The sequence below is a fragment of the Leptosomus discolor genome, chromosome 5, assembly GCF_034619465.1.
Source record: "Leptosomus discolor isolate bLepDis1 chromosome 5, bLepDis1.hap2, whole genome shotgun sequence".
Classification (NCBI taxonomy): domain Eukaryota; kingdom Metazoa; phylum Chordata; class Aves; order Leptosomiformes; family Leptosomidae; genus Leptosomus; species Leptosomus discolor.
Window position 1 is genome coordinate 20,651,299 of NC_141395.1, and position 15,152 is coordinate 20,666,450.

General features: G+C 37.9%; 1 protein-coding gene across 1 annotated transcript in view; it reads right to left on the reverse strand.

Moving 5' to 3' along the window:
- COBLL1 (cordon-bleu WH2 repeat protein like 1) overlaps positions 1 to 15,152 on the reverse strand; it is a 100,728-nt gene that overhangs the window by 18,593 nt on the left and 66,983 nt on the right. The window contains exons 8-12 of the mRNA XM_086465959.1: positions 10,165 to 10,362; positions 9,023 to 9,251; positions 7,292 to 7,330; positions 6,225 to 6,319; positions 5,861 to 6,100 (exon numbers count right to left, since the gene is read on the reverse strand). Of these exons, the coding sequence (XP_086322085.1) occupies positions 5,861 to 6,100; positions 6,225 to 6,319; positions 7,292 to 7,330; positions 9,023 to 9,251; positions 10,165 to 10,362 (801 nt within the window). The remainder of the gene's footprint in view (positions 1 to 5,860; positions 6,101 to 6,224; positions 6,320 to 7,291; positions 7,331 to 9,022; positions 9,252 to 10,164; positions 10,363 to 15,152) is intronic.

A 15,152-nucleotide genomic window follows, 5' to 3' on the forward strand; every position in this document is an offset into this window, starting at 1 on the left:
GCGCCCTCATCTGCTTCGCACAGGCTCCCTCAGCTGACTTGGCTGGCAGAGTTCTGTGCATACTCGCTCAGTTAAACAGATGCCACCAGAGTTCCCTCCTGCACAGAAAGAGTATGTGTGTAGGGGGGAAATAATGTTCCCAGCATAAGAGCACAAATGCTACTAGAAGATTTTTATAAGCCTTTCTACTGCCCTTCGCATTCAAAGAAACAAATGATTTGCAAAGAGAGATTTTGAGAAAGTACTAAATGTTCCAGTTAAGGTTCAAGTGTTGAACAGATTTTCTCAGGAATTATTCAACATATGAATATTAAGAGCTTTCAAATCCTAACAAAGGCTGTAATGTGAAAATAGTACTTTAAACAGACGGGAAGAAGATTAAAATAATGTTATTAAGATAAATCTGATAAAGTTTTGAAATATACATCTGGGTGTTCATGTGTCATACCAACTGCCAGTGACAACCAGTGCTTTATCAGTTACACTTAAATTAAAATTCATGTTAGAATCACTAAAGTAATTAGCCATGCTTGTGCAGAAACACCAGTGAACTGTCGTAACTTCCACAACATATGCAGGAGTTCCACCTTCAACACCGTACAACCTCCTCATCCTGGAACAAGGGTGGTTGCGAAGCTTTTTAGCCTCAAATGTGTACAGCCAAATTTGGCACCAAATCCCACACCACCCCAAGCAGACACTTGTAGAGGCCAGTGCCTCCCACATTCCAGCCCCTGTAAGCAGTGATGGACATGGTGCCTGGCCCTTCTTATCATTTCAGAAAGTGATGGAAATGTAATGAAGCCACAATAATTTTGCAGCTGGAATGGAATGAGAAAAAAAGGTATTTGTGAAAGAATGTAGTGGTAGTAACACACCTCACTCACACCAAGGGTCACTATATACACATTTTCATATTACCTATATCTGCCTCTTTTGCTCCATAGATAACTAGGTTTAATAGAAGACTGGGATATCAAAAGTCATTGCTAGCCATATGACTAGTATTTCTTTCTTCCCTTTGTACAAGTATGCAGGCAAATGTATGTCCAAGGAGCAATAGGAAAAACAATGTATTTGCTCTTACAACGATTTATACACTCAATTTCTATTACATTACTTAAGCTTCCCAAAATACTTAAACTTAGCCAAAGTACTACAGAGGAAGTAATATACCTCTGACCTATTGGAAAGAAAGGACATACAGAATATATTTGGAGAAACTCAGCTGGTGCTATTCTGTCCAAACACCCGGTATTACTATTCTCTCCTATAATTTATCTACACGCTTACTGGTACAAAAGTAGATACAGTAAGGGGACAAGGTTATGCATTTAGTATACTGAAAAGTGGATGCATGCAAAAGTTCACCACCAATTCTGAATCATACCAGCATCATAACAAGCAATCTTCATGCAAAATTCAGTAAGAACAAATAGGTAGTTCTGAGCATTGTCTTCTCCCAAGTAAGCCTGGTTCTATTCAAGACCTCTCTAATGTTCATAGTGCTCGCTGCACCGTTACCCAACTTCTCCTTTAAAGGGCAACTGTGCCTCTGGTGTAATTTCTTAAGCATGGAACTCATCCCTCTCAGAAATCTTAACTAAGCTGTGACAGTGGCTAATAAATCTTTTCAGAAACACTTCATGGTTTAGCTGCATCTCACCCTTCCCCCATCTTCTCCATCCCTTTCTTTTCTAAGGAGTAGACTGGGGTTGTGTAAATAAAAGTAAGCTGTATTTCTACAGTTGAGAAGTTCTATCCATCATTTAGAACTGTAAATGTTTTGACTAAAAACCTCCACTTAATGTTCCTACCCAAGCATAGTTTACATATGCTCCTTTACAATAACTGAAAACAGTGTAAGGAGACAAACTTTCATGGGATAAAATGAGGATATCACAGTCTGTTTTTTAATAAATAAAGCATTAGGAAGAAAATCAGCAATGCCATTTTGTACATAATCAAATGCTTTTCTTTTAAAAGAAATATTCTTTCGAGAAGTGTTATTACTAGAAAATTGCATCCACTTTTACGAAAACTTAAGCTACACATACTGCATTATACAACAGCACTTTGCAAAAACCCTTGAGAGTCCTCTCTACTTGCAAGTGTACTTAAACTTGCTAGTTCTGAACAGTGTGTTCTTCTCACAAATAAGTGAGGGATTTCAACACTAGAGACCAACATGCTCATTTCCAGTATGATTTACACAGAAATTTGCTGGACAAATATGAACTAAATAACCTTACTAGTTATCTTCTGAGTCTCATATAGAATGAGCAAATCATGCTAGTAATAACTTGTAAAAGCTACCCTTACATCCACTGTACTAATTTCTCCCTCAAAAACTGGAATATATCTCCAAGAACTAGTTCTATAATCACTCTGAAACTGAGGCAGAAAAAATTCCAACTCGTACCAGAATGTGACTGCTGATATAAAGAGAATGCAGTTTCTTTTTTAAGGGAAAAGAAGTGGAGAAGCTGTAGAAGGTAAACACTAAAATCCTTTTTCATACTGTGAGAAACTGGAGTACAATACCCCGTGAATTTGAAGAAAGACAACAGTAAGAACTCTGTTCCTTTAAAGTTGGCTCATTTCACTGTTGTCTGATGTTACGACTTTGGCATGTTTCTATCAAAACCAGGCAAACAGTTTATCCAGGCAAAACTGACATTTCACTTTGTCTTCCTTGTGCATGTTACAAAAGAGATTTGTCCATACAGCACCCCATGCAGAAGGTCATCCTGGTCCATAGAAGAACTAAAGTATGTATCCAGTCTACCAAACAAACTGAAGGGCAGGCTTCAGAACTTCGGCATGCTTAAAAACAGTATGATTTGCAATGAAATGCTTCTTTTAAGGCAAAAGCAGATTAAAAAAAATAACCCTTAAGGAAAAAAAACAACCCAGCATTACCCTAAGTTTTGTAAATTAACTTAATGAGACACTGCAACAACAGTAAAACTCCGACATACTGAATAGCCCAGCAAACACACCAAGCAGGCTAGTGAGTAACCCGAAAAAGACTATAAATCCTACCAGTAGGACACACATTTTCAACAGTGAGGAATACGAGACACCGAATTCTTATACTTTTTACAAGAAAATAACTGCAGTCTAGTGCGACCAGCGTACTTGCCTCATTACTGAGAATTGACTTGGATTAAATGAGTATAAATTGGTCACTTTGGGTTGAGAAAACACTAATGCACATGATACAGATGAAAAAATGCTGTGCAACCACCAAAATGACTTTATTACACAATGCTTATATGTTTCATTACAAATTCTGTATTTAGGATGTCAATTCCTGGAATAAAGACTGATTCTTACTATGTGTTTAAATAGTGCCCAATTTCATTTACGAAGTTGCAAATCCTGTAAATGATATTTTAATTTAAATAACATTATTCTACATTGTCTCTCACCTAATACCTTATGTTTTTAAGACAACTGTCCTTTATTTTACAGTTAAGTGAAACCAGAAACCTCAATAGCTAGAGAACCTTTTTATTTTAGAGACATCAGTGGAAACTCTGAGAAACAAGCTTCCAAATCTTCCCCTTGCCAGCATTACTCAAGCAGTGCTTGATCTCATAGCAAGTATTTGTTAGCTTCTGTTAGTGGTGGAGCCCTATTACATTTTTCATGTTCTCCTAATTAAGTGCGTACAGTTTTGAAAAATCAAAAATCTGATTCACCCATGTGAAATAGAAAAGTCCAAGTTGGAAGGGACCTTTGGAGATCATTTGGTCCAATCTTCTGTTGAACGCAAGGACTTGGTTATTGCAGAAGCCTGTCAAGGCCAGTCTTGAATATTTCCATTGAGGGAGCTTCTACCACTCCTCTTGAGCGACCTGTTCCAATGTTCAGTTGTTCCTGCAGTGATGAGTTTTCTTCTTGTATCTGAATGGAATTTCCTCTGAAGCAACTAGTGCCCATTGGTCGTTATCCTGTCACCATGCATCCTTGTCAAGATTATACCTCTACTTTCCCTGTAACACCTTGTAGGTATTCAAAGAATGCAACTAGATCCCATCTGAGCCTTCTTTTTGCTAGAATATTTATATTCTCCAACCTTTAAACATCATGGTGGCCTTTCACAGGCTCTTGCCTGGTTTTTAATCTCTATCTTGGACTGCAGGAACCAAATCTGTCATAGTATTACAGGTGTCACCAAAAGCATGTAGAGTATACTGGATTCAAGGAGGATCACATAGCTAGATCTCACCCTGTACTGGTGCCTGGGATCACTCAATTCCAGATAGAATGACAACCAGTCTGACTTTAACCACCACCATTTCAGCTATTTAGCCATTTTTTGTCCTATCTTCTGGTTCATCTGTCTAGTCCATACCTTACTTTTTCAACAAAAGATGTTGTGGTAGACTGTGACAAACACCTTGCTAAAATAAAGGCAGATGACCTCATCCTTCATCCTTGAACTTCTTCTTACCACTAACTTACAAAAGCCTTTGTTGTTATTCTCGACATCTCCTGCCACTTTGAGCGCCAGGCTTGCCTTTGCATTCCTAACTCCATCTCTGCAGAAGTACCCAAGAATACCCCAAGAAGTTGGGAACTGGTCTGTCCCCTTTCCATCCCTCACATGCTTATTTTTGCACTTGAGCTCTCTCAGTAGCATGTTTAAATGAGACTGTTTATTTGTAAGCCTACTTCTTTTCCTGCTTTGGGGAATGGACTACTCTTGTGCTGCAGGAAGGCTGTCTGAAAATACCTCAGCCCTCTTCCAAGGAGCTGCTTTATCCTCCAAGGAAGTCTTCTCATAGGATCCTGCTAAGACTTCCCTGATCAAGTCGAGCAATATGTACTATGCAGTCCAAATTAATCATTAGATAGTATTTATTGGAAAGCAGATAATAAAAAGACAAAATATTTCATATGAATTAATAAAATTCAAAGCACAGAGCAAATATTTGCCCACATTTAAGTCCCAAGCTCTGTATTATCTGATAAGTCGCTGTGCAATTGAATCAGAAGTCATCTTAAAAAACACATACCAAAGGCTTCTAAGTTCTAAGGGAGCTGCATAAAGTAGTACAAAATAGAAAATACACACAAAAATATAATTTAATCTGGACTCCTGTCCTTTCTTTGTGAGCTATTCAACTTCAGACAAATCACTTTAGATGAATAGGAAACGTCACTACGAAACAATAAATCTAAGCAATTGTGTTGAGTGACAGATCCTAGCCCAGCAGTCATACATTACTGTTAGACATAACAGGATATGAATCATTTAAAGCATGTTGACATTAAGAAATTTTCAAAAAATTTGAATTCAATTAAAAGACAAACATGATGAGGTTAAAAAAAAAAAAATTTCCCCCCCCCAAGGTTCTTTTTATTAAAATATGGGAAGAAACCTTTGTCTTCTTCAAATGATAAAGCTTTTCAGCAGGACAAAAACCACAAATTCAGAACTTCTGTTAAACAGTGCTCTCTTGTGGTTCTGTGCATCAATGAAAGAGTAAATCATTGCATAAGGATAAAGAAAGTCACGGTTTGAAATTTCTTGTCTCAGTCCAACACAAAATCCTTCAGACTTGTATTTCATTTAATTTTGCATTTTATTTCCTAGCACACCAATAACCTCATTTATTAAAGACTACCTTAAGAAACTGCATTCAAAGTAAAGTATGAAATTAAAAAAAATTACAATTTTAGCCTTGAACGTATCTTTCAATTTCTTTAGTTATTTTCAAACAAAAATCTGTAAAAGCAAGTACTACACTTTTATTTCCCATTTATTTCAAGGCTCAGCAGATATTAACAGGGTTATCAGGATTATTATTCTAACCTTCTTAAGAGAAATGAAGCAAATATAACTAACCTGCTCATTCCTATCAAGGCTGTTGGATTTCACAACATCAGGCGCTGGTCTGACTTGGGCTTGTGCAAGCTCCTGGGGAGCACTCTGAGAGTTTGGCATAGGCGGTAAAGGAGCTCTCCGTTTCTTTGGCATTTCAGATGGCAGAGTGTTTGAATCATACTGCTTGCTAACAGTGTTAGATCTCGTGATAAATGTTGGCCTTGGTTTGCTCATCAACGGAGTTGCTGGGGCACTGGCAGCCTTGGGGTGCAGGGGAAAGAAAAAAATCCAAGTTACTTATACTTTCTGGAAAACAATCAACAGTATTGGTTGCTCAATATGAATATGTTTCTAGGAGTTTTGCTTTTACAAATTTACACCTTACTTGTTCTCTTTTCTTCTTGCTTCGCTGAAAAAAGCTGAAAAATCCTTTGTTTTCCTTCTCCTTCAGAACATCTAAGTTTTCAGATTGGTAGGAGTCTAAAATGGAAGAAAAACGTTCTGGATGTTATTTAATGCACAGATTATTTCTCCTGCATTCTTACTATTTCACTGTCTGTCATAAACCTCCTGGAAGGATATAGAAAACACATCATAAGTCACCTATATTAACAGTTTTTCTAAATGCTGCAAAATCAACAGGTTTCCTACCATCCATGTTCTTCCCGTCTTTCTCAGAACTCAAAACAGATGAGTTTCAGCTAATACCCCTAAGCCTTAATCCAGCCCATCCCACATATGAACCATCTTACGGTTCATATCACAAAGGCTGTAAAAGGGAAAAAGAGCATCAACCTCTCCAGCTCTCAATGCCTAGCAGTTTAAATTCATGGCAAAGTGTGAAATGGGACAAGTCAGGCACAAGCCTGCACATAGTGTTAGGATAATGGTTGGACCTAATAATCTTAAAGGACTTTTCCAACCAAAATGATTCCATGATTCTATGATTCTGTGGTGTGATGATGGAGAAAGAGCACTGAAACACCCGATAAGTGCTGCCCACGTAACTGCACGGCAGTCGTAGTAAAGATAGTCAAGTCCATTCTGGTATCTTGCAGTATTTTTCCTCCTTATGTTGTCTTATTCATGCAGACAATTTGTAAATCTAAAGGTTGTCTCTTTTTAATTTTTACTAGATTGAACTTTCTTAAAGAAATCCCACTGAATACAAATGCAATGAGCAACAGAAATCAGCAAGGCCACTGTGGGCTTTAGGTACTAGTATCAATATAAACATGACTGTAAATTTAATCAAATTATCTAGGGTAAAACTATACAGAAATACTTTATATATATAGCTGAGTATATCCACTTCTGTATTATCTTTTTAAATGTGCGTTCATGATAGGACAGATAATTACTCATGTTACAGTTAAGTAGATGTTATAATAGGAGCGGATGGTAGTGTCATGTAACTGCTACAGTTTCACCACCTATTTCAGCAAATCGTACCTTGCAAAGACGGTAAATTTAAATCAACTGGTGATGTGGCTACAGAAAGACAAAAAGAAAGACAGAAAATGTGAACCTGAATCAAGGACACAGTTATAAGTTACAAACACAGAAAGCCATGCCAAATCTTCAACATTAGGAAAAAGTAACTGGGTACTTTCCCAAAGTAAAAGGATGTGGTATCTTTACTACCTAACAGTATCAGCCATTTAAGAACTTGAGCCTGAAGACACGCAACACAGACTGGAATCCTGTAAATAAGGAGAGGTGCTCCACTTACATTCCCGAAGGAAAGAGGAAAATCAGTATATACAATAGTTTGCTCTGTAAGTTTTGGAATGTCAGGCAGTCCAAACTTGGAAAACAAAGAGGAATGTAAAATTAAAATATAATCTGAAGAAAATAAAATTTGAATTTAAATTAAGTAAAAGGTACACCTCACCATTTACTTTCAGAAAGAAAGATGACAATTCAGAGCTTTGAAGCTGTCTGCAAAACTGACATGCTGAATTACTTCGTATCAAGGGAACTGAAGTACAGATACATTTCCTAGCAGGGCATTGCTGTGCAGAGAACACATTTGCCTCCATATTGTCTCCTAAGGATTTTTGGCTGTGGATTCAAATGAAGCACATGTCATACAGTGCAAAAGCCAGTCTGTAGATGAAAGCAGTAGCCAAACAAGACAATGTGCTATGGACACATGTAGTCCAGGTAACATGTTTGGGCAAGTTAAAGTATGTCCGTTAGCCAGTGGGGAAGACAAAGATATTTCATTTTTGCTTTCTCCATGGGAAAAAGAAGCGTTTTCCAAATCTGTCATTCCCCTGTTGTTCAAGATAACTGGCCTTTGGGAAGTAATTGAGAGAAAACCGAACGATAAGGTTACTGTATTTAAGTAGAAGAAGGGAAAAGACACACACACACACAAAAAAATCCCAACAAAACCCACCAAGTTTTAGAGCAGAAAGAAAAACACGCAAATAGAACAATGGTCAAGAACAGGAGTGAGACGACATTACGGCATTCTATACTGAGATAAAATTTCCTGCGAGAAATGTCTGAAACAGAACAAACCACACTGTACAGAATTGTACTAATCGCAGTACAATAACCCTTTCGTGAAAAAGACAGGCTTAGAGCTAAAGTTAAAACCAAGCATAGGAATGTCTGTACAAATAGAAGGTAGTTAGTTCATTGTGCCCCTGTTTGATAACAATTAAAAAGATAATTTTATAGATTCCGAAGGAGTAATAATTAACAAATAGCACTCAGAAATATACATAAATGCCATAAAAATATTCTAACACTTTTTAAATTTTACATAATTTTAAACCAAAACTAAATTTCTCTAACGCTTCTATTCTTTTCTGCTCATTATGATTCTATGTCTTTTCTATCAGCTAAGAGAAATACAGTGTTGGTCTTTTTGGGAAAGGTTGGGGGAATGGAAAGAAAGGAAGGGGTTGCTTTTAAATGACAATTTGTATCAGCCACCTTTACTGATACCTAACACTTTGTTAGAAAAGTAAATATTTATATAGCACTTCTCAAACAAGTACAGGTAGACTTGTCCCAGTTTCAATTTTGTGGAAGATTAATGAAATATATATTAAATTGCTAGAAATTAATTTCTTCATAAGTTAAGAAAAACACCAACAAAACATATATATTACTGTAATATTAAGTAATCATATTTGTTATAACTGCAATTTACAAAAGTTATTTTACCTCGACTGATATCCGTGGCATATAATTCTCTTAGTCCAAGGTCATTAAGAGATTTTGTCACATCAAGGGGTTCTGGAGACTGGTAATTCTTCAACAGCAGAGTGTGTGAAGGATCAAACTCACATTTACTAGAGATAATTGGTATGAGTTCTTGAAGGGGTGAATGTGGACTAACTCTTACTACCGTCTTCTGTGTCTTCTTGTAGTTTATCACTACCCTTACTGTTTGCTAAAAAGAAGAAAATTCCAGTAAATACCAGCATGAATTCTGAAGCAACTGGCATTTTTATAACAGCCTTACAGCAATCACAGGAATGCTGCTTACAATGTTCACCAATGTTACAGATTCAAAAACACTACAAGAGAAACTAAGAACTATTTTGTGATTCCCTTCTGTGCAAGAAAAGGACACATGAAACAGCCTGCTCCTCCTTTAACATCCAATGTGCGCCTGTCCAGCAGGGTACACGCCTGGAGTGAGATGCCCTACAAGGTGACATCAGGCAACTGTCGAAGTCAGCCAATGAGCCATGGGTGCATGTGCACACATGTAGAATGAAGGTAAAAGGGCAGCAGAAGAGCTCCCTGTGCAAGTGCTTCAGATAAATTAAAAAACCAGTATTCTTCTATACAGCAGAAAGACGAAGGCAGAAAGACAGACAACGCCCAAAAGTTGCTTTAGTACTTCTAAAAGCTCCTGCCTTCCTAAGAGTGTATAAAAAAAGCCAAGTAACCACAAAAAAGTACAGTACGTATCAAAGGAAAATGAACATACAATCAGAAGGGCATATATATCACAGCATGACAGATGGTACAAGTTGTTGATTTTCAGTTTGTGGAAGGCTGTATTCAGCCACGCTTCGTCTGCAGAATTTGTCAAAAGGACAGTAAGGCGTGGGATTTCAACTGATATTGTGATGTTTCCTTCTTTCAGCAGCAGAGATGTTTGCTGCAACAAACTGAGATATATTTTACCTAAGAGGAGGTTATTAAGAACATGGAGCCAAGTATTTCATAAGGGTGCATGGTGAGAGGATGACAGACAACAGGAAAAGCTGAAACAAAAGGCTGAGTTACCAGCTCAACTTGTTGAACACAACAGTGATTCTAGTTTCTCAATACACTTTCATTTTAGTCCTCACCTCTGGTATAACTGGAGCAGGTTTCTTCTTATCCATTTGTTTTGGCTTTACAATCACCTTCTCCACTTCAAGCATTCCCACTGGTGTGTTGGGTTTGAATTTAATCTGGCTATTTTCTGCTGATACCAACTCTATAGTATAACTTGATGGATTTAAATGATACTGTGCACAGAGAAAGATCAGCAAGTCCATCATGGGCTTCCTGTAAAAGACAAGTAGAACTGTCACAACAGATGACAATTAAGCAGCCTGTAACAAAACATGCTGCTAAACATTTAACGTAAGTCATCCTGTCCCTTCCATGACTAAATGATTACTGCGAGGCACTAATTTTAAATATCTTCAACATCAAAAAAAAAAGCCCCCAAAAAAACACTAAAAAGAAAATGAAATCAGCTTGCACAAAAGTATGCCGAGTGCTTCAGCAAAGGGGGAAATTTTTGCTTGTGTGAAGTGATTCTTTTCCTGAGGTCAGCAGGGACATGTGGATTTGCCACCTCATTTGACTTTTAATGGGAATGGCAGTGATAAATGCCCTGCTATTCATTAAGAAGTTTCCTCCAAAGCATGAAGTTTTTATATTTATTCTAAGGTTATATTTATTCAAGGGATATTTTCAGAAATTCTGAGCATGCGCCATTTGGAGGAAGCAGTTCCACCTGAACATGAGGAAAAACTTCTTTATCCCAAGGGTGACGAGCACAGGAACAGGCTGCCCAGGGAGGTCGTGGAGTCTCCTTCCCTGGAGATATTCAAAACCATCCTGGGTTGTGGTCCTGTGCAACCTGCTGTAGGTGAACCTGCTTTAGCAGGGGGTTGGACTAGATAATCTCCAGAGGTCCCTTCCAACCCCTGCCATTCTGTGATATGAAGTTTGACAAAGTCACTTTTTAAAGAGGGCTTGCACTAGGGATCCCAAAATAAGAGCAGGTGCTTAATACAGACAGAGGGAAAGCAGCTAAATGACAATATAGTAGTTGAATAGAATTTCTTGAGAAGCTCTGTGTAATGCAACAGATAACCTTTCACAACAAAGTATGGCAAACCAAATTTTTCATGTGTAGTCACTAACTATGTGCTTGTCCTTTCAATGTTCAATAAAGAGCACACAGAACAGCGGATTAAGAGGCTGAACGTTCTCAGTTGCTACAGAATAAATTTATAAAGCTCTATTTTAAACAGCAGTGTCATAGAAGTTTAAATAGACCAAAGATAAAGACAGTACCCTAACTTCACATGTTACAGGAACTGAATAAGGTTACAGCACTATTAGGTCACTGGAACTGGTCATTCCTCAATAATTTTTGGAGTTGGGTAGTCATCTGTAAGGAGCATTTCATTTTGACGCCCTCTGTATCTCTCAGTTAAAGCTACAAACAGGGAAATCTATCACCTGCTCTGTCTCACAAGGATATTATGAAAATAATTTAAAAGCCTGTGAAGCAATCAAATGCTATGTTGAAAAGAATACTGAAGTGTCCAAGAGAAAATTAATATAGGGTTTGGCTGGTATGGCTTTATCAGAAATCTTAAATTCTAGATGTAATCTCGTAACAGATCAAAGTGTTCTGCTAGCATAGCCGAATGTGGAAATAGATAGGTTCTACAAAAAGCCATCAAGCTAAGCAGAATTCTAGATAACAAAGATCACGAACACATTTGTTAAGTAGGAAGCTGACAGACTTTTCATATGATATAGCTCTGTAAAAGGAATTAAGAATGACTCAATGTTAGAAATTACTGTGTTCCGTTCCCCCCCGCCCCTTCAATTAACCTTAAAATATCATTCCTGTTTTCATTTGGTCTTAAAGAACAAGTGTTCCTTACGCAAACTGTCTTCTGATTTCTAGAAGCAGGGCTGGACTCTCTGGTGCACACGCTGCACTTCCAGAAGATGGAAACAGTTTGAAAGCTGACAGCTATAGTTACTGCAGACCTCTTACCTTCCTCCCCCCCCCCCCCCACCCCGAGGAAAGCTTCTGCCTGCTTAAGTGGCAGAATACCTGCCTCAGAGGAGACAATGTCAGGAGGAACAATAAAATGAAAAAACATACAGAAATTATGCTCCAAGGTGTCAAAAAGCAGCTATTAGATGGTCTGAAGAGGTACAGAAGAATGCAATATACTCCCATGCCTTCATCTAGATGATATATATCAGCCTGAGAAATGCACTGAGCACTGCAGAAAAATAACTACTCCTCCCTTTTCACACAGCTAAATCAGAGAGTTTACTTCAATTCTTCTCTTGCATATATCACAACCTGCTCTGGTTAGAAGAAAGAAGAATGAACTACTCTACTTCTTGTACTTCTAACTCATAATAGAACAAGTACATCCATCCCACCCTAGTAAGAAATGAGCAGCAAATGCAAATCGTGTCATTCCCCCCATTTCACTGGGGACAGGGCAGGGGAGGGGAGGAGGGAGCCAGAGGAGACAGCAGGCACTACTTCTGTAATGACCTTTCTGGTTATCAGCCTACCCAATAAGTTACCCATTACTTTTTTTCTGGTGCATTTTTATACACTGACTAGCTTTAAAAGCTGCCCTTCCTCTGGCCTTCCGTTATTGGAGAAGGGTAAAAACACCGCAGATGACCAGGAGGAGAATTTACAAGCAAAGATCGCAGAAAGGCGTCCTATGGAAATGCAGCGCAGTGACAGGGGCAAGCCCTCCCATTAACCAGTCACAAGAAGTGACAGAATGAGAAGTGAGAAACATAGCTGCTCACAAACAACAGACAGGTGCATGCAAATTAGTACATGAAAACAGTGATTCAGTGCAAATTTGCTTTCCATTGGTACTTCCAGAAATGACCTGCTTGACTGGAGGATGCTAGACTTTAAGTCTGCCCCTTCACTGGAGGCCAAGACAACTTCAACAACTGCTTTAGACAGATCTTTCTACAGTGATACAAAAAGCAATCTTCTTTTGTAGTTACATCCTCCAAGAGTCGTAAAACTTTTTGCTAAAGCCCTCAAGGATTGCAGGTAGAGGAATACCTATATCACAGTAAATTTAACAGCTTCCATAATTAATATTTAGTAAAACTCCAAGAAGTGGACATCAGCTGTCTCAGAGTGCATCATCTGCTTGTCTTCTTTTATCTAATTTCAGTAAAATCTTTACTACCAACTTCTTTAAATTCATTACATCACAGTTTTCTGGAAATCTCTGATCACAAATTTGTTTACATATTCCTGCATCTCTTCATATCTCATCTATTTCCTCTGGTTATTCCTACCTGACTAAGTAATAATAAAAAGTGGTTAATAGCAGCCTCTTATTACATCACATAACTGATACTTAAATGACGAGCCTTCGCCTAGAATGTATGTTATGTTTGCAACCAGTGACAAGTGTCACTTCAAATACTGGAGTTAAGTGTTTAAAGGAAAAAAATGAACCAAATTTCTACACTTCTCTCCAAAAACAAGGGCTAGACACTTGCTACTTAAAAATAAAAGTTGAGTTTCTTACATGATCAGACTTTCAGAACAAGGTCTTCATAATCATGAGGTTCACAGTAAGCAGCACTGAACAAACAGAACTCTGTCTAACCACCAAAAGTATTCCTAGGTAGGAATGGAAAGGGAAACAGAGGGAAAAAGAAGAGGGGAAAAAGGGAAAGGAACCTACACAGTTTGTCTTTCTATAGATCTCTGATTACTTAAGCCTATAGCTTCATGGTCTTGCAAAAATATTTACTAATCCTATTCTCTAAAGAGAAGAGGACATTTGTTTTTATGGAGAACAACAAAAAGCCACCAAAACCATCAGAATTTTTTAGTAACAAATATAAGTACAACGAGTTTTGAAAAGTAGGGCAACACTACAAAGCTTGTTATTCACTAGCTGGCTATACAGAGTAAACCAGCAGTTTATTAAGAATACCCTAATGACTGAAAATACTCAAGAACGGATCAAACGGAAACTCACAAAGGACTCTAACAAATTCAGCAAAGCTAAGGTCACTCTGAAAGGCATCTGAAACCGAAGACCAAAACATGCTACCCTGCAAACCTATTTGACACACCATTTCCAAATAAAATGCATGTCACTACCATATTGACCCTTGAAATCTCTAAGTTCATTTACTGATGCATACAACTGAAACTAATTACTCAATTTCAAGAAAACTCTCAAACTCTGCATGTCTTCCTCATGGGAAAACAAAAATCTAACTTAAAATGATCACGCTGTTAAATAAAATAGTTCTTGAAGTTATTTTTCTTCTTCTTTGGCTGCAGAAAATTATTCAGTCCAATGGAGAAAATTCAGAAACATCACTCTGAAAAATTCAGATTTAAAAAAAAAAAGCTTCACTCATACCTTCCTCCGAACAGCATACCTTCACTTCCTACCACTCATTCCTCTTACCATGTTTTTTTGGAGGTGTGTGTTTGTTTTTTTTTTTACATAACTGTTTGACTAGACCCCCCTGCAGGAGTCCTGATGACAGGAGAGCATGCATGTCACTGGTAGATTCTGAACAGATGGACCAAATCACTATCACTAACTACTACAAAATATAAATTGGGTGTCTAGACTTAAATAAGAGAATCTACCCATGCCTGAAGTTTCAGAATGAGGAATGAGCTATTTCACACTTTCCTTTTCCCAGTTTCTCAGGTTTTTTGCCTTAGTTGCCCATAGATCAACTCAAGGATCAAAAATTACTCTCTCTTGTAATCTTTTTCTTTTAAACCCCTTTCGGATTTCATTCTGATCATCTTCTGCCTACTTCTACTCACTCAGGTTATTTATTCATGTAACATCGTGTTTGTTCTACATAGCCAGCAATGTGCCCTTGTGGCCAAGAATGCCATTGATGTCCTGGGGTGCATTAAGAAGATGTGGCCAGAGGGAGGTTCTCCTCCTCCTCTACTCTGCCCTGGTGAAGCCACATCTGGAGCATTACATCCAGTCCTGGGCTCTCCAGTTCAAGAGAGACAGGGAACTACTGGAGAGGGTCCAGAGGAAGGCTA